Source organism: Artibeus jamaicensis, unplaced genomic scaffold (genome assembly GCF_021234435.1).
Source record: "Artibeus jamaicensis isolate MK-2021 breed Jamaican fruit bat unplaced genomic scaffold, CSHL_Jam_final contig_471, whole genome shotgun sequence".
NCBI classification, from domain to species: domain Eukaryota; kingdom Metazoa; phylum Chordata; class Mammalia; order Chiroptera; family Phyllostomidae; genus Artibeus; species Artibeus jamaicensis.
Window position 1 is genome coordinate 8,948,654 of NW_026521850.1, and position 23,489 is coordinate 8,972,142.

At 54.5% G+C, this 23,489-nt stretch overlaps 1 protein-coding gene across 1 annotated transcript; it reads right to left on the bottom strand.

Annotated features, from left to right (window-relative positions):
• Positions 1 to 209: 209 nt before the first annotated feature.
• Positions 210 to 19,845, bottom strand: LHX2 (LIM homeobox 2). Its single transcript, XM_037164028.2, has 5 exons — positions 18,990 to 19,845; positions 17,315 to 17,517; positions 16,002 to 16,405; positions 10,188 to 10,393; positions 210 to 1,067 (listed from the first exon to the last, which is right to left on the bottom strand). Exons 1-5 carry the CDS (start codon positions 19,107 to 19,109, stop codon positions 780 to 782), a joined length of 1,221 nt encoding a protein of 406 aa, XP_037019923.1. The 5' UTR covers positions 19,110 to 19,845; the 3' UTR covers positions 210 to 779.
• Between the last annotated feature and the right edge of the window lie 3,644 nt (positions 19,846 to 23,489).

The window sequence follows — 23,489 nt, forward strand, 5'->3', positions numbered from 1 at the left end:
AACCACCTTCATCTCTGCATCTCGACAGGCAGCCCAAAGCCTTAGCACAGAAGAGGGGCCCCATGAATGTTATAAATATGTATAAAGTACTATAAATAGTATAAATAGGGGAGGACCCTGGATTTGTCTCTAGGCTCCAAGAAGGCTTCTCAGCTGTATGGATTCCATACCCAAGAGCAGCAGCACCAACTAGTTTCAATAAGTGGTTTTATTACTGGTTAGATTTTACAAATTCCGATATTCGAACAGACTTCCACCTTAAAATTCTAAAACAACAAAGCGACCGTTGGAGGGGGTTTGATTTTTTTCCTTTTTTTTTTTTTGCTTTTTTTCTTTTAAGGACTATTCAAAGTAACAAACTTTTTTTTTTCTTTTACATTTTTGCTCTGGTCATAAATATACAGAGAGAAAAAGAGGGAGAGAAAAATGAACAAGTCGTCCAAAGTATGGAGATAAAACAGTATTCCTAAGGCACGTGGCAGTCTTTGAAAATACAGAAGCTCTAGCCAACTTAAATTATTTGTTGTTTTCCTCGCTCAGTCCACAAAACTGTACAATGACACAAATGTTGTGTTGCAGATAGATCTTCCAAGTAACTCCTCGGTCCACACTGCTGCGTGAGCCGAACGCACAATTATTGTCTTCCTCTGTTTCCAGGCGAGATCCTAAAATGTGGTTAGTTAGTTGCTCAAAGCCTCTATTTTAAAATACACTTGGAATTCAACTAAAGATAATTTCTTTTTTAAAGAAATTGTGGGGCCAGTGGGGGGCGCGAGTCATTAGAAAAGGTTGGTAAGAGTCGTTTGTGAGGGGCTGTGAGGCTCGTGGCCCTCCAGGTTGCCAGGCACAGAAGTTAAGACGGACGTCACAGTTGGCAGGGTGGGGCTAGTCAAGTCTGTGAGGGTGGTGGGTGTGCTGGAGGGGCTGAGCGAGGCGTTGGAGAGCTCTGAGGCTGGCCCCGATGGAGTCCCTGTCTGCAGCGCCGCCTCCGTTGACTTGTCCACACCCGTGTTTTCCTGCCGTAAGAGGTTGCGCCTGAACTTGGCCCGGGCATTCTGAAACCAGACCTGTGTGGGGCGAGAGGGGAGGGCTGGTTAGGGAAAGGCAGGCGGGGAGGAGAGAGGAGCAGAGCATTCCCCTGGACTATTTAACTGAGAGAGGCTAATCGGTGTTTTTCAGAGGGAAGAAGAAAAATTCAGGCTGGCTGTATTTTGTTCTTAAAAAAAAAAACCCCGAAAATGTCCTTTTCTCTCCTTGGCTATTACTGGGTTTCCCTTTCTGTTAGAAGGTGCCACAGCTCAGCCACACACTCTCTAATGTTGTAGTCACTGGTCACATACAACTACTGAGCACTGGACATCTGACTGGCCCAAATGTGGCTTGTCTGTAGGTAAAAACACACAAGCCATTTGAAGATTTAATATGAAAAAAAGAAAGTAGAACATCTCAGGAATAATTTTTACACCGGTTACATGTTGAAATGTTGATCATCTTTTAGATGTGCTGGGCTAAAGAAAATGTATTCTTAAAATTACTTTCACCAGTTTCCTTTTGCTTTTGTAACGTGTCTACGAGAAATTTTTAAATGTAAAATCACACACGGGGTCACACTGCCTTTCTTTTAGACGGCGCTGCTCTGGAAGGCTCGTTCCGACCAAATCTGGCTGTTTTTCACAATGGGTGAGAGAGCACTGTTTTCAGCACTCAGTCACCTTTAAGATCCCACAAGTTCTTGTCAGCACAATTTTTAACATGTTTCAGGGTCGCTAAGTCGGGGGAATACTAGAGTGGTGTAAAGAACACAGGAATCGGTCAGTAAAGAATTACTAAAAGGAAGAAAAAGACACTGACCCCACCTCCACCACCACTGGCTGAAGAAGCTGCCGATATCCTGCACCACTGGGTTCCAGGACTCAGGGCAGGGTGGGCAGGGTGGGAACAGCTGCCAGAGCACGGCAAGGCCAAGGCCAAGGCGGCAATGATGGGCCGATTCCGTTCCCGGCCTGCCACATCCCAGTACCGTGTAGGGGGGAGGCGCAGTGGGCTGCAGGGTTGGAACTGAGCTTGGTATAAAAAGAATAAAGGGGCAGAATAAGGGTTTACTTTTTTTTTCCTGTGATGAACACACAGGTACCCATCCATACCCACACCTTTGCACAGGAGCCTGTACACACTCATGAAGATAACCATAGAAACTCATTAACACAGCATACCCCCCAAAAAAACATGCCCACTGTCTAACTACACAGAGACCCGGCTACACCCAGTAATCCTCAAATGCCTAGGAAATCCAGGCCACTGTGGGTGGGCGGTGAGGGCAGGGCTGGAGGGCTGCGTCTCCCTGAGAAAGAAGCCCAAAAGGCAGGGCCCCCTCACTTCCCTTTGCGTGAGGAAAACACCCGCCAGAAGCCTCCCCATAAAACACAGGGCCTTGGGGGATTCTGCAGATTCTCGGGTGTCCAGTTGCGAATTTCCAGATGTGCTTGCATCTGCCTGTCATCCCAGTGTCTCAGATGGGTGGGATGGGCTGATGCCTGGCCCCACCCTCCCCTGGGGACCACCCCAGCTCCAGGGGCCATGGCTTCACACCCTCATTTTAGGTGGCCTAATACAATTTGGGCTCAATTAAAAGCACAGCCGCCGGAATCCTGGAGTGAGGAGGGAGACACGGACCGTGTGAAGTGGGGAGACAAAGCTCTCATTCCAGCACACTGGGTCTTCCCCAGGAGAAAACACATTTCTCTGGCCTTCCACCCAGAGCAAGCCCGTCAGCTCTTGGAGGCTTGCAAATCAGTCCACTGCTTCTAAACCACCCTCCACATGCTTTTCTTGGGGTGGGGAGGCCCTTCCCCGCCCAGCCTCAGAACTCTGCAGGGGTAAGACGGTTTCTGGCTCATCTGGGGAATGGCTGATGGAGGAGACAGAAAATGAATGGAGAAAGCCCCACAGGCCCTCAGAGAGAGGAGGTGACTTCCCCCAACCCCGAGGCAGGTCAGATGAGGAAGCCTTGGTGCCAACTTTTGCCACTGTCCTGGCCTGTATGTCTGTCTGTCCCAGAAGCAACTAGAACAAGGGGCCCTGGGTCCAGGGATCTGAACCCTCAGGAAGGGCTGGAACCAGCTAGAGGACCAAATAGCTGCCAGCTGGCTCTCTGTTGTTGTATGGTTTTATGTTGGGTTTTTCAGCTTAAGCAGGGCTTCGCCAGAATTCTCTCCCAGGTGTTTCAGAAAGTCCCCTCCTAGGCCGTAGTTGCAACAGGGACCCTGCCTGAATCATCTTCACTTCCCTGGGGACATGGCATAGGGACCGGCAAAGATTAAGAATCAGCAATATGCACTGAATGATAATAATAACAACACAACATGTGGGAACCTCCTACTATGTGTCAGGCATCACACCACCATTGAACATACATAGTCACAGGTGATCTCTGTGATAAGCCAAGCAGGGGTGCTAGACTCAGTATCCCCCACTTTATAGGTTTAAAGCCAGACAGACTCAGAGAAGTGGATTCGCTTGCCCAAGGTCACACAGAGGCCATCCTGAGATTGCAATCCAGGACGATCTGCCACGAAAAGTCCATGTTCTCCCTACTACCGACAGCTGAGTGAGTCAGCAAGTGAATGAACAAATGAATGAATGAACAGAGGAAGCAACTGTGGTACGGTGGGAGGAATACTGGATGTAGCTTCCATCCAGTCAATTAGGTACTGACCAGCCAGGTGACCTTGGGTGAGTTCCTTGGCCTACCTCCGTTTCCCCAGCTGTACCACAAGAGGGTTGGGCCACACCACACGAATGCTGGGGCCTCTTGGGCTTCTAACAGGCTGGGATTCTAGGGCAGCCGGAACTGCCAGCCCTCTCTCTTCATTTGTGGGGGGTGCCTAGCCTGGCGCACAGGGCAACCCCGCTGAGTCTTGGGTGGATGAGGAAGCCCACAGGGCTGTGTGCTCCCTGTCGCCGCCACCACCAGGCACCAGGCGGACCCTGAGGGCTGTGTTTTGCCTCACAAATCCCCTTCCCCAGGATTCTTTCATCAAGGAGAGCAGGAGGGCCAGTGAGAAACCCACTTTGTGCCACACATCCCCTCCTGGGTCTCAGAGAAAACCAGGTGAAAGGTAAAAGCTTCGTGTCCAAAGACACTCACTGTGGCTTTTTCCCCCCAACATCAAACTAACAGCTGCATCCAAAGTGTCCCCCCGATGGGGCAAGTACAAGTCACGACACAGCCTCCCTACCCAGTCTCAGAGGAAACGTCTGACAAGTGTTACGTGAGGAAAAGAAAGAATTTAGAAAGTATGTATTGAGCCCTGGCTGGTGTGGCTCAGTGGATTGAGTGCCGGCCTGCAAACCAAAGAGTTGTCAGTTCGATTCCCACTCAGGGCACATGCCTGGGTTGCGGGCCAGGTCCCCAGTGGGGTGTGTGAGAAGCAACCACACATTGATATTTCTCTCCCTCTCTCTCTCCTTCCCTTTCCCTCTCTCTAAAAATAAATAAAATATTTTAAAAAATAAACAGTATGTCTTGAAATGTCATAATAAAAATAATGATGATGAATATTAGTCACTAAGTGGCAGGCACTGACTAAGAAAAGTTCTAAGCATTTTACACATATTACAACAGTGCCTTACAAAGTAGGCACTAGTATTATTGCCAGGTGAGGAAACTGAGGCACAGAGCCCAACCAAAGAGGTGGAGCTGAGATACGAATTTGGGCAGGCGAGCTTCACGCTCTTACTCACTACTTAACCTCTGAACTATTCACCTGGATTACTGGTTTCCTGTGCTCTTACAAGGCTATATTTTTCTTATTTTTCTAACCTGTCTGTATGGCAGTTCTATTATTCTACACAATTTTAAAACGCTTTAAGGAGCCAGAAATAACAAGCACTGGACTGGCTATTATGAATGCTCAGTTCCCGCCCAGGACTACAACCATTGTGCTGTGAGGCTTTGGACAAGTCTCTCCACCTCTCTGAGCTTTGAGAGAGACGGAAACTTCGATCCGCTGCCTCCTGTACACTCCCCGACAGGGGACCGTGGACAGGCCTGCACCCTAGACATGTGCCCTGACTGGGAATCAAACCCGCGACCTCTTGGTTTACAGGATGATGGTCCAACCAACTAAGCACACCAGCCAGGGCTCTTCTATTTTATTTAAGTCAAGAGTTAAACAAGGGTTCTGTGGCCACATAAATTTGGAAATCGTCAGATGAGACCAAGTTGAATCTCTTCAAGGCTTTTCTCAACGCCTGTATTCATGCTGACACACTCTGATCTCCAAGACAAAGACACGGTTAACCTTTAGCATTTCCCAAACTTATTTGGTCCCAGAATCATTTAAAAAATATTTGTATAATGAGATAGTTCACATACAGAGAAAGAGAGATGAATCTTATCGCCATTTCAATTGTTTCCACAACACCCTGTGGCACCTCTGCCTCCCCTCCACAACGTACATTCCAGCTGGGCCTGCTCACTCGCTGGGTCACCGCTGAATCCTCCAGGCCTCCACCCCACCCGGAACATGGCAGAAGGCCAGCGCGTTTGTTGAATAAGCAAGTGAATGGCATTCTCACCTCCCGAGTTCTCACACAGATTAATGATGACTAACTTGTCATCCCAAAGATGTTTTTAAACTGTTGGTAGTTAAAATGTATTTTCCTTCAAAGGCACGCCAGGAACCTCTAAGGAGGCCTTCACGCATCCAAATCGATCAGCTCACCACCCCTGTCCCCGAGCCCAGGGCATCTTAACATTCTGCCTGCATTCCTCCCCAGCAGCCACGGAGGAAGAGAGGAGACCCAGAGAGGCATCGATGTGCTGAGGAATGGTCTCCGAGCATCTGCAAAGCTTAATGTCTTAATGGGTCTGTGTCCGAGGGGGCCACTCTGTCTCCCAGTCACCTTACCCGCTGATAGAAAGTCAGTATTATGGTTTTCATGCTTCTAAAGATGACAAATCCGAGCACTTTTTATGCTATTACGGCTTTAACAACAAGATTCCTGCTTTCCTACCAAGACATGGCATCTCTGATTGCACCCTGCCCCCCATCTGTCCTGCTGCATCCTGCATGTACATCCAAGGTAGGGGGATCACAATTCCTGCACTGTGCTTCATTGGAAAGCCCTATGGAACCAGACCCTGGCTTCATCACTCACTGGCTATAAGAGTCAGTTCAAGGGTCCTAGACTCTCTGAACTTCACTTTCCTCATCTGCAAAATGAAGATAATTAATGTTTTAAACGAGTGCAACAGAGGGTGGTAGACTGATCCTGCTCTGTCAATGCTTGTGAAATTAATACGCATCAAGTCCCAAACATATGCCTTACAAGTTACACTTTATCTCATTTACTCCTTGCACCCACCTAGTGGAGTATTATTATTACCTCCATTTCATAGCCGAGGCCACTGAGGCATAGAAAGCCGAGTCTGGACCTCATACCAGCTAACTCCAAATTTCAGCAGAGAGGGTGCTTCCCAGGACCACCATGTTGGTGGCATTTATGCATCACAGACTCACCAACAGGCTGGAAACACATGCATACACACACACCCCTTACATAATCCACCTCTGGAAACAGCCTCGACCATGCACTCTCTCTGAAGGGTTGAGGTGGACCACAGCCTGCAGGGGGCACTCAAGGCTCAGGACCATTCAGCTGGTGTAGACAAGGGATAAGGAACCATTTCACAGGCACCGACTTTGGACCAGCAGGCACCAGGCTTGAGCCTCCCCCATTTCCCATTCATCATCTGGATCCTAAGGAAACCTCAATGTGCAAACTATTCCCACCTCCATTTCCCAGATAAGGTTCAGAGAGGTGAAGCTGAAGCGCCCACACCACACTGCTGGTAAGTCAGGAAGGATCTGAACCAGTCTGTGACCTTCCAAAGACACACTGCCTCACCCAGATCTGTTCCCTTCCCATCTCCCCCAGCTGGCCCATCAGAAGCAGTCAGGCCACCTGGAGAAGAGCCCAGACCCTGCCAATGCCTGGCTCCGGTAACCTCAAGCAAATCACTTCATCTCACTAGGTCTTAAGCTTCTCGTGTATAAAATGGGCAGGAAAACATGCAAGTGAGACAGGGAAGTGACTGGGGAGACAATGCTCTGCAAACTGCTGCACGATCATGAGCAGCTGTGCGATTAAGGAGTGTTAAGGATTTGTGCGGGAGATCTGGCGGTCTGGGAGGAGGGAGAAAGTGGCCTGGTATACCTGACGGGTCTGAGCACCCTTGCCCTAAAGGACACACACACTCAGAAGCAGTCCCTGCTGGGGTGGCTTAAAAGAAAAAGAGCCATGTCCACTGATCGGATGGGCCTGGATTTGATCCAGCTCTGCTACTTACAGCAAAGTGTGACTTGGGGCAAGTGGGAGTTGTTTGGGCCTCAGCATTCACCTCTGGACAGTGCGGGAGGAGGACCCAATGGGCAAATGCATGGCATAGGTCTTTAAAAGTGCCTGACGCATAATAGAGCACAGAAACATGTACTGATCAGTAGACACACAATGATTTTCAGTGTTTTTCTCTCTCAACTAGTTCTGTGCCCCTGGCTCTGCTGAGTCCCCAGGGGAGAGGGGGCATGCAGGTGTGAAGGGCTCTGGCTCAGGATTCTAGGGGAGAGGGGACAGGGCAAGCATTCATCCAGGTTCCTCAGGTGACCCATTCCTCACAGGTAGGGTAATTGGTCCCTCCCTGGTCTCCCACAGAACAGTCCTCACACTTGATCATACTGTGATAAACTGAATGTGGGTCTTTCTCTACACCCAACAGGTGATATTCTTCAGGACCAGGACTGTGGCTCATTCAGCTGTGCCTCCCCAGGGCCTGGTGCTAATGGACATTTGGTCAGGTGAAAGAATGAGGAATAACTATGCTGAAAATCTGATGTGCTCCTAAATCACATAACCAAGCCTCCCGCCTCCCTCCCCAAGGCCTGCAGAGACTGGCTCCTGCTGGTTCCAGAATCACACAGCTATGGGCACTTACTCTATTTCATTTAATCTGGGTAACTAAGAGAAGTATGTGGCCTCAGGGTGCCCATTCTACAAGTGAAAAAGCTATGGATCAGAGAGGATAACTAATCTGTCCAAGACACACAGCAGTGAGTAGAGCGGCAGAACCCAACCCAGGTCTTCCTGAACCCAGCTCTGCCTGACACCAGTCCCTGCTCCTGTCCCAGTCTGCTCCCAGGGGTTGAAAACTGTCCCCACCAACACGCCATAAGGGCATCTAGATAGAGGAAGGGACAACGTATCCTACTAACCAGAGAGAAGGCAGAGGCCTCTGATCCTCAGTCCAAATTCTCTCAGGGCTGAGGAATGAAGAGGGTGCCACGCGAGGTCCCTGACCCAACCCCAAGAAGGTAAAGTCCAAGGGAAACAGACAAGGGGGGGGGTCACAGACCCTGACGGGCACGGCAACCTACTGCCTGTCTGAAGCCCAAGCCAGAGGGACCCTCAGGCAAAACAGACCCAAATAGGAGGGGCAAGGCCACCTAAGAAACGCTGGGGGCGAAGGGGGCGGGCCCAGAGAGGCACATCAGCACTCTACTGGCCAGCCGGAGCCACGTCACCACCACGCAGCACGAGTGGAGAGAAAGCTGCCCCAGACTCTGGGCTCCCCAGAGAATTCGGACCCGCACCATTTCACGGTCCCATCTCAACTCAGCAGCCGTCACCCCCCAAAAATGCTCTGTTCCTTTTTTCCCTGACAAATTTGCAGGAAAACTTAGGGCAGCCACGCAGCCCTCTTAGTCCATCACCTCAGTGTCACCTCCCCTTGTCTCACCCTTCAATCCCTACTATCTGGGGCCAGAGGGTGGGCCAGACTGGCCTGGACTCGAATCCCAGCACTTCCCCTTCCATTGTGAAACAGGATCACTTCATCGCTCAACTTTCGTATCCCCAAAATGTGCATTGCTGTCCCTACAGCCACACATCCTGACGAATACCTTGGTTACCCTTGCTACAAAGGGGTACGTTCTCCTACCTCATTGTATGAGTGGGGACACTGAAGTCCAGTGACCAGAAAAATCCTCCTTACTAGTTAATATTAGCCGATTATTCCAGTTACTGTTATTCCCACTGGGCAGTTAAGCGTCGGCCACTGTGGTAGACACTTAAATCACCTCAGTGGTCCTTCCAATAAACCTGCAGCATGGATGACTTGTGGTGTGTGTGTGTGTCTGTTTCACGTAGGAGGAAACAGGGGCTCAGGGGAGTTCAGTGACTTGCCCAGCAAGGAAAAGCAGGAGCTGAAGTGTTGAAAGTGATGACCCAAGGCTCTGCCGCCAGTTTCAGTTGTGCAGGAGCCTGGAACTCCCCAAACTGGAGTTTTTAACACCTCTGGGATGATGGACAGACCCTCCAAAAATCTGGTGAAGGCTCTGGATCCGCTCTATCAAGAAAGCACCCTCACATTTAGAACTGCACACCTGAAATCTATATACTTTAATTAATCAATGTCAGCCTCAGTGAATGCAATGTAAAAAGGAAGCACCCTCATAGGCAAGTTCGACTCTGCTCAGTTTCAGAGGTGTCCGTGTACTTCCTTCAGCTCCCTGCGGGCAGACCCAGGACAGGCCCCTTGGCCCAACCCAGGGGATCTGCCCACATACACCCCGCTCACAAAACCTGGCTTCTGGGAGACTCTTAGAAACAACAGAGAGGCAGAAGAACAATCTAGGGAGAGACTGAAAGAAAGAGAAAGCGGAGAGAGCAAGTGAGGAACGAGAAGCAGAAGGAACTAACAGGTAACAGCAGTTGCCTGGGACGGGCCTCCGGGGATGAGGGGCCAAGGATGGGGGTGGTCTGGACTTATGTGAAATGTTTGAACCTTTTACAATATGAGCACATATGAGTGTCACTTGAGTAATAAATAGCAAATACAAGTTGTTTACAAAAGAGAAAAGAAACTGAGTATAGAAACAAAGAGAACAGAGGGATATACACACAAATTGAGAGACAAAAATTGAAGAAGAGAGATGTAAAATTAGGAGGGCAAGACTGAAATAAAGATAAAGACGGACTGAAGAAATAGAGAAAGGAGAAAGGCAAACAAAGAGAGAGGCAGATATAAGGAGAAAGATGCTCCCAAGGCCCACAGACTGCTGTGTGGTTCTGCCCCAGACCCCTGGCAGCCGCGGATGCCCCCACCCACAGCTGCGGCCCCAGCTGACCTGGAGGACCCGCTTGGTGAGGCCCGTCTTTTGCGCGAGCTGCTTCAAGTCCTTGGCGTCGGGGTTGTGGTTAATGGCAAAGTAAGACTTCATGGTCCGAAGCTGGTGGTGCTTGAAGGAAGTGCGCATGCGCTTGGTCTTCTGGCTGCTCGGGTAGGGCTGGTCGCGGTCCAGGTGCTCCGCATCGTTCTCGTTGCAGCTCAGCGCTAAGGAGGGGACGCAGAGGAGGCAGGTGACCCTCCTGACTCGCCCCCCACGCACACTTGCCTAGTCCACACCCTCTCCACCCGCCACCAAATGTTTCTAGCCTCGGGACCACACTGAGATAGAGATAGTATCCCCACTTTATAGGTTTATAAGGGACTTTGAGGCCGAGAGGGACCTGCCCAGAGTCACTCAGCCAGGAGATGCTGGATTCAATCCCAGCTCCAGGAAACCCATTTCGAGCCACCACGTTATTATGATAATAATATGAATAATAACAACAACCACCATTACAATCTGTTGATGAGTTATTTGACTCCAGAGGATGTGTTAAAGGACTTTCACAGGCACGTTTTCACTGAATCCTCAAAACAACCCTATGAGTCAGGCAGTATTTTTGCCTTTTTCACTGACGTTGAAACTGAAGTTCAGAAAGGGAAGTCACTTGACTGAGGACGCAGCATCGCAGCATCGAAGGGACTCCCGAGCCCGGGATCTCCCTGTTTGCCCCCTGCACTTCCGAGGGAGGGGCTGTCACAGGTGTCCGCCCCCCAACAGTTTCTGGGGCAGGCACCTGGACGTCACTAACTGACATCTCTCCACTTGCTTTCATTTGGCCCTTACTATTCGGTCATCTGGGCTTCGGGCACTGGGCTAGAGGTAGGATATTGTATTTGGTAGTTCAATCCTCACCGCTGCCCTGTGAGGCAGTGGCTGCCCAGTTTTCCAACGGGGTGAATGAGGCAGGGAAGGTGAGTGATCTTTGGAAATTTCAGAGTGGCAGAGTTCTAACAGGAAAGGGAAGGAAGTTGGAGGAAGAAATTAACATGTATTGGACACCTAGGGTACACCTTTGGCTTTGTATATATACTTCAAGGGCCTTCGCTGCTGTTCAATGGATGGCTATTGCTATTCATCCCATTTTACAGACGAAACTAACGCTGAGGAAAATGAAGCCGCAAGCACCACTGGTAATGGCTGAGCCTAAATTCACCACTGCAGTCCTTGCCTTTTCTTTCCACTACATGACAAAGGCAGGCAAAGATGAAGCATGACTCTTTGGGGAACCCATCTCCATCCAGAAGGGGCCCAGCTGGGGCCTGGCTGCCAATGCCTGGAAGGCACTGGGGGTTGGGGACAGGGGTTGAAACCTCGGTCCTCATGAAGTTGCTTGGCAACCTGGTGGCTGATTGGGACAGGCAGGATCCCTCTTCAAGATGCCCTCCTCACATCCGGAGCCATTACACACAGGTCTTACTTTGGGGAAAGCCTCACAGATTAACTCAGTGCCCCCAAAGTGGGCAACTGAGGACGTATCTAGATTCCCGTCACATGCCCACGGCAGAGCTGCCAGACTTAGCAAATATTTTGCCCAGTTAAATTTGAATTTCAGATAAACAATGAACAATTTAGTAAAAATATGTCTCAAATATTGCATGGGACATACCTGTACTAAAAAAATTCATTTGTTTACCTAAAATGCAAAGACTACATGGTATCCTTTTACACTAAAAAAAGCATTCATTGTTTATTTAAAATTCAAATATTAAATGGGATACACTTACACTAAAAATTTATTCGTTGTTCACTCAAAATTCTAATTTAACAGGGTGTCCTGCATTTTCGCTGACAAGTACCTCAGAAGTGCTCCTGCTCTCCTGGTGACCTGTTCCCTCCTCAGCCCCGGTGGGAGTAGCCCCTTGCAGAAGGAATTTGCAAGATGCGGGTCTTGTCCCTAACCTTAGAGCTGTCAGCGAGAGGCTGCACCTCCTAAGGGGTCCCTTCCCATAGGTCTTACCCAGGCACCCAAGTCCCCCACCCAGACTATACTCCCACCGACAATGCCCAGAGCGAAGAAGCGCGGGGTCCAGCAATTTAAAGGGAATCAGAAAATGACTCCAAATGGGATCCATGGAAACTGCCCTTCCCCCTCTTCAAGGGAGCCACCCTCTTCCTGCCCCCAGTCCCCAGCTCCACTGGGGGTGGGGCAGGCCTCCCCACAGGGTACCGCTGGGCCCATCCCTCCGCCCAGCTTCTGCCTGGGCTGTGCTGCTGTTAATGAGCTCCATGGGGACCCCGGTGCCCCATGCACCCAAGGGATGTGCCCCGAGGTTGGCCTAGAGTTGGGGGAGATGGTTTAGGGGAGGGAGACAGGAAAGGCAGAGAAAGGAGGAAAAAGATTGAGGCAGAAAGACTGAGAGAATGAAGAGAGAGAAAAGGAGAGGGTTTAGGAAGAGAAGATGCACAGAGCCAGGAGAGAAAGGGCAGAAAGAAGAGAGGAAAAGAAAGCAGTGGAGACAGGGAGAACCAGAGAGAGGCAGCTACAAAGACAGAAAGAAACCAGGAGGGACGCGGAGGGCGCCCGAGGGGACAGTGAGGCCCGGAAACAGGGGCGATGTGTGGTGGAGGGTCCGGGTTCCTGAACTGAATCCCGGGTCTCAAGGAGACCGGGTCCCTGGGGCAGGCCTGTTCTGTCTGAATCCGTTCCTGGCGGGGAGTGCAAGAAAGGAAAAGGAGGGAAGGGGGAAAAAGGAGTCGGCCCAAGGTAGGGCGGCAGAGGCCGCTCAACAGTGGGGGCAGGGGGCTGCGCGGGGGAGCAAGGCGGCGGGGGAAATGGCAGTGGGGCCCAGATTTGGCCGGTGCCCCAGGGCCCCTCACTCCGGCCCCCTGTGCCGGGGCGGGTGGAGATTCCCCAGGATCGGATCCGGGGAGGAGCATGGGGCCGAGGGGAGGGGGAGGACCGGGCTTTCCGTCTTTTTTATTTTTTTCCTCTCAATTAGGCCGATTCAATGGAGCTAAAGAGCTCGTAAAATCATGAATAATTTACTCGTGATCTGTTATTAACCCATCGGGTTTCGAGCTCTTGTCGCTGGGACTGAACCTGTAATCAAATCTGACTTCGCCTCATTTTACTAAAGACAAGATTGTAGGTTCAATTGTCTAAATAATGGATTGGAATCAAATCAGTAATTACGCCGCCAGGCACACACACAGAAAAAGCTGGGGCTGGGGGAGGCCTGGGCGTCCGGCAAGTCCGCGTGGGACTCCCGCGGCCCTGGCGCTCAGACCCGGGCGCTCAGACCGGGGCGCGCAGTGCGCGGCCTGGGCCCCGCGCGGGCTCCGGCCGCCACCTTGTCCGCTCCCCCTGCGCGCGGGCAGCCCGACTCACGGTTGCCGGGAGGTTTCAGTTCCGCCTCCGGGACCGGGGCTGCGCTCGCGGACCAGAGGGACAGCCAGAGGAGAGCCGCCGTGGCTACCGCCCCGGAAGGACTTTCGGACCTGCGGCCCCACGGCTCCGGCGGCCCTTTGCTCGGCTGCGGGCCGGGCGCACCGACGGCGCCCCCTCCCCAATCCGGCCGGAGTTCACTGGGCTTTAACGCGGTGCAGCCCTCCCTCCCCGACCTCACTGTCCCCCAGAGGGACGGGCTTTGCTAGGGGGTTAGTATGGCTGAGCCCCTGAGTGCGGGACACTCGAACTAACAGGCTCCTATCCTCACAGTCGACAACACTCACACGCGGACACTTGCCCCGTACACACCGCCCGCAGTCGCACTCTCCACGGTCCCCCTTTTCCAGTTCCTGCCGCCCCGAGGCCCACACTGCTGCCGTTTGTCCTCTGCCGGTACGGAGAGGGAAGATAGGAGGAGAGCAGCCAGACCTGGGGAGGCCTAGCCGGGGAGGTGCGGCCAGGGAGGCCCCTCTTTCCCATCCTGGTGCCGGGAACCCGAATAAGCGAGCCTCACAGCCACCCCGCGCCGGCGCCCGGTTTCTACCAGTACAGGAAGCCCAGCCAAGCTAGGCCAAAGACACTGACGCGGGGAGAGGGAACGGGGGAACAGAGAACAGGGAGACATATGCAGAGATAGTAACAGAGAGAAAGGGGGACAGAGAGAACCGAAAGGGAAAAAAGGAGAGGGGCCAAAGAGAAAGGAGATGGCAGGGATGGGGAATGTCTTGTAAAGGTGCCAGCTCCCCTGAAACTCTGCCTCTCGCCACATCTCCTTGCTTGGTGTGGCGCAGCTTCACCAGGGGAGGTGACCGAACGGCAAAAAGCACAAATACATCTCTGAACCTTCTACCTCTCAATTCCAAACCCAGCTGCGAACCTGTGTACTGGGGGAAAACACCGGCCCTCCATCCTCCGTGTGCCCTGGGCAGGGCGCCTGCTGCTTGCTTCCTACAGAGGCAGCCCCCACCGGATAAACAGGCGAGGCTTTGTTTGGGGGACCTAGTCTGGACCCAGTTTAATCTATTTTCGGGGTGGTGGGAGATGAGGAATGGAAGGTGTGGCGAGCGGTACGTCTGATAGAGCATTCAACAAATCTATCATCCGCCAGAGTGGACCTGTCTGTGGCCTCTCCACCATCGACCAGATGGGGGGCTGCACTTTCCTCTCCGCTCAGCACACCGAGATGCACCAGTCTCAGGGTCTCCCCAAAAGCAATTTCGTTGGAGCGAATAGGGGAACCCGATCTGCACCTTATTTTTCTCCTCAACCAGCTCAGATTTTTAGAGATCAAAATAACCCCGATTTCCTCCCCACCGCACAGTCCTGGGTTTGTTTTGCTTTGTTTTGTTTTCACTTGTGCATTAGACTAAGGGGAAAAGGAAGAAGAGAAAAAAATCTCTGAATCTAATGCTGTCACAAACGAAAGGGAGAAAATAATTGCAAATAAACTCTATCTAGTTCAGAAGCCCAGGGAGTCATAAACCTTTCCCGGCCATGCAGACTTCGGGCAGATGTTGACGGTTCAGTTTGCCGGGCCCCAGAACCTCCGCAGCTGTCCTGAGTGGGGAGGGGCACAAGGAGGGGGCAGAACTTCTCCTGGGATGAGCTAGGGTTCAAAGACGCCGGAAATGCTAAACGAGCCCTTCACCCTACCCGGCACAAGGCCAGGCCTACACTAGTCTCATCCCCAGGCACCGGCTTCCGAGGGTCCAGGATCTCGTCCCAGCGCCCTGCTGGCGCCCAGAGAATGAGCCCGGGGAAAACCGAGACCCGGCAGAGCAGAGGGATCAGGCCAATTACAACAACCGACCCTTGCTGAAAGGGCTCCTGGGCCCAAGTTTCCCCGAGCCTGCCACCCTCAGGACACTTCACAGGACCAGCCGCACGCCACTCTGATCTCGGTGCCCCTGGCCACTGCTAGTCCTTTCTCTTGGGTCCCGTGCTGTCCTGCCTGGCTCATCCATCACCCCAGCTCCCACCCCACGCTGCGCAAACCCAGAGCCTGTCTGATGTGGGCTCCACCTTGCCTTCTCTATCATTATACTTACTTTCTGCCCAGCAAAGTGAGGGTAAGAGCCAAACCAAAAAACCTCCTCTAAAAAATTTCTCAGAGACATGGCCCTGCACCAGGGGCAGCAAGGCACTAAAGCACCTCTGGTACTGCTCCAGCCCAGAGCTTAGGAGCTTGAGCCTAGGAGGCTAAGGTCCCTCCAGCCAGGTCCGACGGTGCCTAGGGCCCTGGAAAGTTAAGGACAGAGTACCCACAGTGCTGCATATATATGTATACATATAGCACACCAAGATTCATTCTGGCTCATGGGGGTGGGCACCACACACTTTCCCCCAACCCGACGGGGGCGCTCAGTGCGCTTTGCACTCACCAGCGTTGTAGGCCGCCAGATCCGCCCCGGGGCCAGGGCTCTTGCGCTTCCTCGGCCGCCCTTTCTGCACCGTGCCCACACCATTGTAGTATGGAAGACCCAGCGGGTTGGCCCCGGCTGCACCCAGCCCTGCGCTCTTGGCTGCAGCAGCTGCGGCTGCTGCCGCCGCCACGTCGGCGTGGTTGAAGTGCGAGGGGTACTCGCCCTGCAGCAGTGCCTCGAAGTGCAAGCGGCAGTAGACCAGGCTGTCCTTCATGCCGAAGTGGTCGCCCGTGGTCAGCATCTTGTTACACGTGGTGCATGTGAAGCAGTTGAGGTGATAAACCAAGTCCCGAGCCCGCATCACCATCTCCGAGGCGGAGATGCCCAGGTGGCAGCGGGCACAGCGCTGCACAGAGAACCGCCTGTAGGAACCATCGAGGGAGGGACTGTGGGGACACACAGTTGGGTGCCCCCATATTCCTCCTCCAGGAGCCACGGTGGCCGCGAGGTGAAATTCCCTCCTCAAGATGGGCAGCCTGAGTCTTAAGTTGGAGCATGGGGGGAAGAGGGACTAGATTTCGGCCCAAGTCTGATCCTTCCCAGAAATACAGTGCCTCTTAATCATTTTCATGCCTACGAATTGCAGGCTTCTACTTACCCAGAGCCTGTACAAGCCCTAGGAAAACCTCTGCTTGGGAGTGGGTAGAGAGTCTCCCCACTCATTCTTCCTCAAACTTTACCCCTGCCCCGAAACCAGCACCTGGGAATCCTACAGCCTCCGTAATTTGGAAGAAACTCAGAGACAGGGAGAGAAAGAGGGGAGACAATCCATAAACAGGCTCTAACCCTAAACCCAGGGAGGAGAAACAAGGAACCTGGAGCCTGTTAGTGAGGATTCCGGTTCTTTAATCCTGGCCAGCTTTCACTCCCGTCTCCACGAAAGACCCGGAAATGCCCCCCATCCGATCCCCCCCAGCTTTCCCTCCAACTTTGTTCCACATCAGCCCAGGCTGCCTGGGTTGTGGTGGGAGTGCTTGTTTCTGTTCCCTCTGGTTGACTTCCAAGGGAGAGGGATGCAAGAATCCCTCCACACAAGCTTAGTTATGGTCTAAGCTCAGAAGAGGGCAGCTTCTGCATTTCTCTGGGTCCCTACGCTTCACGGACCTTTCCAAGAGAGCCCCCCAAACGGCTGTTTAAAAAGGCTATCTACCCAGTTCGTGCTGGCTTGGAGAAGAGAACCCTCTCTTGGAACTGGAGGGAAAGGAGTCGGGCGAGACTGCGTCTGAGACGGGGAGTGCAGAGGGGCAGTGGGTCCCGAGGTGGGGGGCTACCTGTAGTAGTCTTCCTTGCAGTAGATGCTTCCATCCTTGCTGAAACAGGTGAGCTCTGACTCCAGGTTGAGCTTGCACTCACAGCACTTGAGGCAACGCATATGCCACTGCTTGTCCACCGCCAGCAGGTAGTAACGGTCGGAGATCTTGCCCCCGCAGCCGGCGCACAGCGCAGCGCGGTCACTGCTGATGGACGGCATGGTCTGTGGGAGAGAGGGAGGCGGGAGACGGCGGTGCCTGCGTCAGCCTGCGACCCAGCCTCTGTGGCCACCACAGGAAAACAGGGAAACAGGCACCCAAAGCTGCCTCCGTAACCGGCCAGCCCTAAACTCGGAGAAAGCCGCCAAGGGTGTGCAGTGCGCTTCCTCCACCCCTAAAAGACCCACATCCAGAAGGTTCAGAACCCAGGTCCACCCACACAGCCCAAGCAAGCCACAGGCCCAGGCTGGGCTGCTGGCCTGGATAGTTCTCCCCTCACTTCATTCCCTCCCTATTCCCCTCTGCCCTGCTCCCAGAAAGTCTCAAGCTATGTTTGGGGACTGACACAGAGGTGGCTACCTCCGTCAAGCCCTCCAAAGCTCCCCACAGACTGTTTCTTACAGCAGCCACTCACTCGAGTGGATCCCCAGAAAAAGGGGTAAGATGACCATTAAAAGTCACCCTCCGCACAGACTCCTCTCCAGAAACGCAGAGTTCTTGGACCCCAGCCCCAGTGATCTCTGGATCCTTAAGCCAAAGATTTAGGTCAGGGCAGGTCTCAGGCCCCAAGACCCTGGGAGATGATGAGTGGGGTGCAGAGGCACTTTCAAAGTTTCTGCGTGCCAGGAGAGGCCCAATCCGAGTTGCCGGTGAACCCAAGTGACAGGCTGAGGGAAGAGGAGCTTGGAAGATGGAGGCACTGGAGCTGCCGCTCTTGCTTTCCGAGCAGAGAAACTTCCCGAGCTCCGCACCTCCTCTGCCTCTGCCTGTAAAGGTCACTTCTGGGCCCAGCTTGGGCAACGGTCGGCGCCTCTGGCCCCCAGGGAGGTCTGAAGCAAGGAACTGACTATTTGGGGCTGGGCCGGCAGAGCCAGGTGTGGAGATCCGAATGGACTCTGCTTCTGCGAGAGCCAGGCCAGAGCCTGAACTACGAGCCCTGGCCTGGCCAAATCCAACAGGCCAGGAGGCCCAGGTGGTGATCAACAAAAAGCATTGCCCCAGAAGACTTCGCCCCCTGCAATTGCGCTGAGGAGGGAATTCCGAATTGCCAGGAAGCGAGAGCGGCCAAAGCCTGCTGGAGACCCAGTGTACCGGGCTGGTTTGCCCTTCCCGGCTTCGCCAGCAGCCAGGGCCAAGTGGTGGAGGAGAGCGCGGGGCCGGTGACCAGAGAGCCCCGCCAAGTAAGAAGAGAGCCGTCTCAGGCCCCGGGTGGGACTTTGCTTCCACTTCTGGAGAAGTGCTCTCTTCCACCCTCCGGGACTAACATTTCGGTTTCAACCTTGTTTCCCTCCTCCTCCCCAGCAGCCTGGTTTCCCCCGAACCGAGGGGCCTTGCATCCTGTCCGCAGATCCCCAGCGTCCAGTCCCGTGCGGCACGAAGGGCGCTCCCCAAAGTGCCCCCAAACTTTGGGGAACAGAGGCGCAGACCAACACGGCCCCGTCCCAGCTTTCGGCCCGACCCGCAACCGGGCGCCTACCGTCTCCGTGTCGCCGCGGTCGATGGCGGAGCTGATGGCGGGAGCCTCGCTCTTGGCCCGGCGGTCCATCTCGTCGATGACCCCGTGCACCTCGGGGCCCGACAGACTGTGGAACAGCATCGCGGCGGGACCGGCGGGGCCGGGGGCGCGGCTTCTCCACGGGAGGGCTTGCCCCCCCGCCTCAGCTGCCTGGCGCTCCCGGCGCTAACGGGCCCGGTGCATCGCCACCGCGGCCCCGGCCCCGCCCGAGCTCGGCTGCGCCCCCAGGCCGGGCGCCCCCGGGCCAGGACGCCTCCCGCCGAGGCGCGGGGGCAGCTACATCGCGGGGCGCCTGGGCGGCGGCGCCAAAGCCAGGGTCACAAGGGCTCCGGGCTGGGGGGGAAAGGGGGAGGGAGACGAGGGCAGAGGTCGGCGCCCGCCGCGGGCGCTTTCACGCCGCGGGCATTGCCGGCCAGGCTTCGGCGCCTGGGGCGCAAAGCAGGAGCGCAAAGTCTGCCCGAGGCGGCGACGGCTGCAGTCCGGGCTCACTCAGGAGCGTCTAGGTGCCCGCGGAGGCCCAGCTGCCCGGACCTTTCCACTCCCTGGGGTGCGTCCCCAGCCCAAGGCGACCAGCTTAGACGCTGGGTGGGCGTCTAGAGTAAGGGTTTCTCCGAAGCCAGCGAGCCGAGCCGAGCCACCGAGAGAATTGAAGAGGAGGAGGAAGAAGGGGAGGAGGAGGAGGAGGTAGAGAAGGAGGAGGAGGAGGAAAAAGAGGAGGAGGTAGAGGAGGAGGAGAAAAAGGAGGAGGAGCAGAGTGGGAGGAGGAGTCGCCGGGCGCGGGCCCAGCCGCGTGCAAAGCTCTCCAAGAGCGCGCCGAGCCCAGCCCCGGCTCTGCAGTCCGCGCCAGCCAAGCGTCCGCGCCTTTTCTACAGCCGCGCCTGACATCACGTCCTGCCGCCGCGCCATTGGCCGCCCCGCACCCCGGGCCGTGGCAGCGCGTGCTCCGGGAAGGCGGGAGACCCGAGAGGGAGGGGAGAAGCAAGAGGAGGAGAAGAGCCACGAGATGGTGGGAGCTGGTGGGCGAGGCCGGAGGGGAGGAGTGGAAGGGAGGGAGGGGGTGTTGGAGTTTTAAGCCACGGTTTCCTCTTTTTTTTTTTTTTTTTTTTCCGGGAAGGAAAATTAAACCCACTTTCCCTGCCGTCTCCATCCTAAGAAGACACAATCAGAGGATGCCTAAAGAGGTCTCACTCCGGTCTCCCCTCGGCCCGCAGGAGCCGTCTCCTCGCACTGACTGGAGAGGCCTGGGAAGGCAGGCCTGGGGCAGAGTCTTGGGCGGCTTCCCGCCAGTTCGGCCTTAGGGCCAGGCTCCGCGCTGCGGGGGGGGGGGCTGCTGGAGGCTGCGCAGGCCTCCGGGGAACCCGGCTGAGCCAGAAAGGCCAGGGACCGGGGGAGCTGTGACTCTTGGGGAAGGAGGGTCAACCAGCATATCCTTGCTCCAAGCGAACTAGGGCCTGATTTCTTCTCGCTCTTCCCAGTCTCTCTCCAGCCTTTAGGAACTAAAAAAGGGCATGGGTTTAAATCCAAGTTCTGCGATTTATGCACAAACCTAACCTTAGGCAAATGACTTCATTTCCCTCAGCGAGTTCTGATCTTTCCGGGGGAGACATCCCCTTCACACGGATGTGATGAATGAAAGATCACGGATGTAAAATACCTGCAGCACAGCAGGCACTAAGCAAGTTCTTCCACTGCTCCCACCTCTACCTCTCCCTCTCCTAATAAAAACTTTCCCGCTCTGAGGCTTCAACAAAGTTCTTAAAGACCAGAGGCCCATTCTCTGAGCACTGGGTACGTCACGCCACAGACCAGCTACTGACCAGCACCCACCCAGCTGCCTGGCTTCACCACTTCCCCACAGACTAACAACCTGGCCTGCATCCCAGCTCTACCCACCCCCACTCCCCAGACTTTAGGCTCAACCTAGACTCTCTTGGGGACTCCAGGGTGATACCCAGGTGTGTGGTGAAGCTGGAGTTAGAAAATAAAAAGGGATTGTCGAGAAAAACAATGAACGAGTCAATTACAGAGTCCCATCTGCTTTGGAGGTGGGTCAACCTGAAGTGACTTGCTTGCCGGGAGGAAATAGGGGGCTCTCGAGAATCTGCGCAGTTTACCCTAAGGGGAGGCAGCATAAAATCCTACTTTCTACGTACCCGATGTAACTTCAGACATAAACGCATGTGTGTTTGTAATGCCCCAGCACATGCACTCCTGTTCATGTGTGCAAACCCACACGTTCATGTCCACTGGCAAAAACATGGCCAGCGGGAAGGTAAAGCTGGGGTCGACGTGTGCAGTCAAGGGTCCAGTGCCAGGCGGAGGAAGGCACCGCTGAAGCGGTTATACCACAATGGCATGTTATAGTACAATCTCACGCTCAAGCGACTCTGCCTAAGTCCCTGGATGCACTTTCCAGGAGGCCATGTTTTGCATATTCCCCCCAAATTTTTGAAGTATGTGTGTACACGCTGTACATGCACAGATGCCCCAACGTGAGGGAAGGACCACAAACCCAGAGATGCGAGTGCGCATGTGTTCACACAGACTTGGGCTTTGGCGCCTACACCCGGCCTGCACCCGGGCACGCGGACGCCTACACAGGCATGTTTTACTGACGCATCTGGGGCACTTTCTTTCAAAGAAAGTAGGGAATGAAAATTTAATCTGGGAGTCACCGGGGTTCATCTGGAGGTCGCCCAAGGAGTAGGAAAGATTGTAGCAACGCTGGAGCGTTTGTCCTTGGTGTAGCTCCGAGCCCGGGCTGGATGGATGCAATATGTTTTCGAAAACTCAAGGGGCTGCCTCAGGAGCTGGAGGTTTGGGGAGAGGAGCACTCGGTAACTCTTGCCGCGGGCTTCCCAGGAAATGTGGAAACACACCCTGCGGCTCTTCACTCCCCCCAGCCGTGGAAGCACACGGTTTCGTCGCCACCTTTCTGACCAGCAGCCCACACCCAGCGCTGACCGACCACAAATTCTCCCGCAGTCGGGATACCCGCCGGGCGCATCAGCGTGTTTCTCTCTTGGTGTCAGGTTGGGACGCGCTCGGGTCCGCCAGAGGCTCAAACGCATCTCCCGCCGCGGGGCGCGAGCTGGGTGCTCGGCCCGGGGTCCAGAGGCCCTTAACTTGCTGATGTCCCCCAGCGGCGGGGGTACGTGGCGCAACCGCTAAGCCCTGTCCGCGGAGACTGAACAAGGAGAGAAACAGGCTGTAAACACACGTCTTGACACGTGAGTGACATTTACACAGTGCGAGGCATCGCAGCCGAGGAGAGGCAGGGGTGGGGTGCGGGGAGCAGGCACCCGCAGGTAAACGAATCCTGCGGGGACCAGAGCGGCCCCTCGACGCCCCTCCCCCAGACAGGGGGAAAGAATCCCTGAGTCACTTGAACCTGCCTTTTGTGGGAGGTGACAGGTGAACGGAATCCAGGTCTGGCCCCTCTCGCCGCTGCCTACCTCCCCACCATCTGCTTCCTCGCAGACAAGCAGACCCAGCGCATAATGAGGTAGCAGCCTCCAGCCGGCCACCGTGACTAACTCAGAACAAAAGCGCTCTCTCCACGCCTCTTCCAACAAAGGGGCCACCAGCCCCGGCGCTCCCCGAAGGCTGCGGGGCTGCCGGCTGCGGGGCTGCAGCGCGCAAACTTCCCGGGGCTCCGGGGTCTGCCGGCGCCGCCGAGCCAGGGCCGCGGAGGGAGGACGCACATGCAGCCCGAAGAAAGTGAGGCCGGGCCGGGCGGGGGAAGTGGGCGCGGGAGCCGGGCCGCGGACGGAGGGTGATTGATCAGCGCGCTGTTCTCGGCGCTCCGTCCCGTTATTAGAGGCGGCCAGAGCAGGGCCACGCAATAACCTCCGAATCGCCAACTAATTGACGCTGCAGGCAACTCCTTCATTGTGCGCGCTGGTTTTATGTCTTCATAGCCGGTGATTGACAAGGTGTAATTAGTCATCTCACTCGGTGATAAACATGGGCATCCTCCTCCCGCGGCATCAGGCCGTGTGTACCAGCAGAGGAAGCGATAGTTGACGCTGATATACCATTAAATCAAAATGAAGACGTTCAGAAGTGTGTGTTTGCTGTGACGCTCTGATGGTTTATTTCTCAAATACGGCACCAACAGATTTACTTGATTTGCAAGTTAACTACAACATTAACTGGTTTTATTTATTTTGCCTCTTCCTTCCTCTTCCTAGGCAGGGATGTTGCTCTTGGAGAATGTGAAGACAGTTTGCTTCTTGACAAGCGAGCGAGCGGGCGCCCAGATTTTTTCAGCCTCTCCAGAGTCTCCCCCGAGGGAAAGGCAGGCAGAAAAACCACCAGATTTGGGAGCCACCAGGGAAGGATTCTGCAAGGCAGAGTTGCCCTCCTTGGCCCCAGACCTGCCTGCCTTCGGGCACTGGCAATAGGTGACCTGAAACTCTGAGGATGGTGCTGGGGATTGGGGACGGGGGGAAGCCTGTT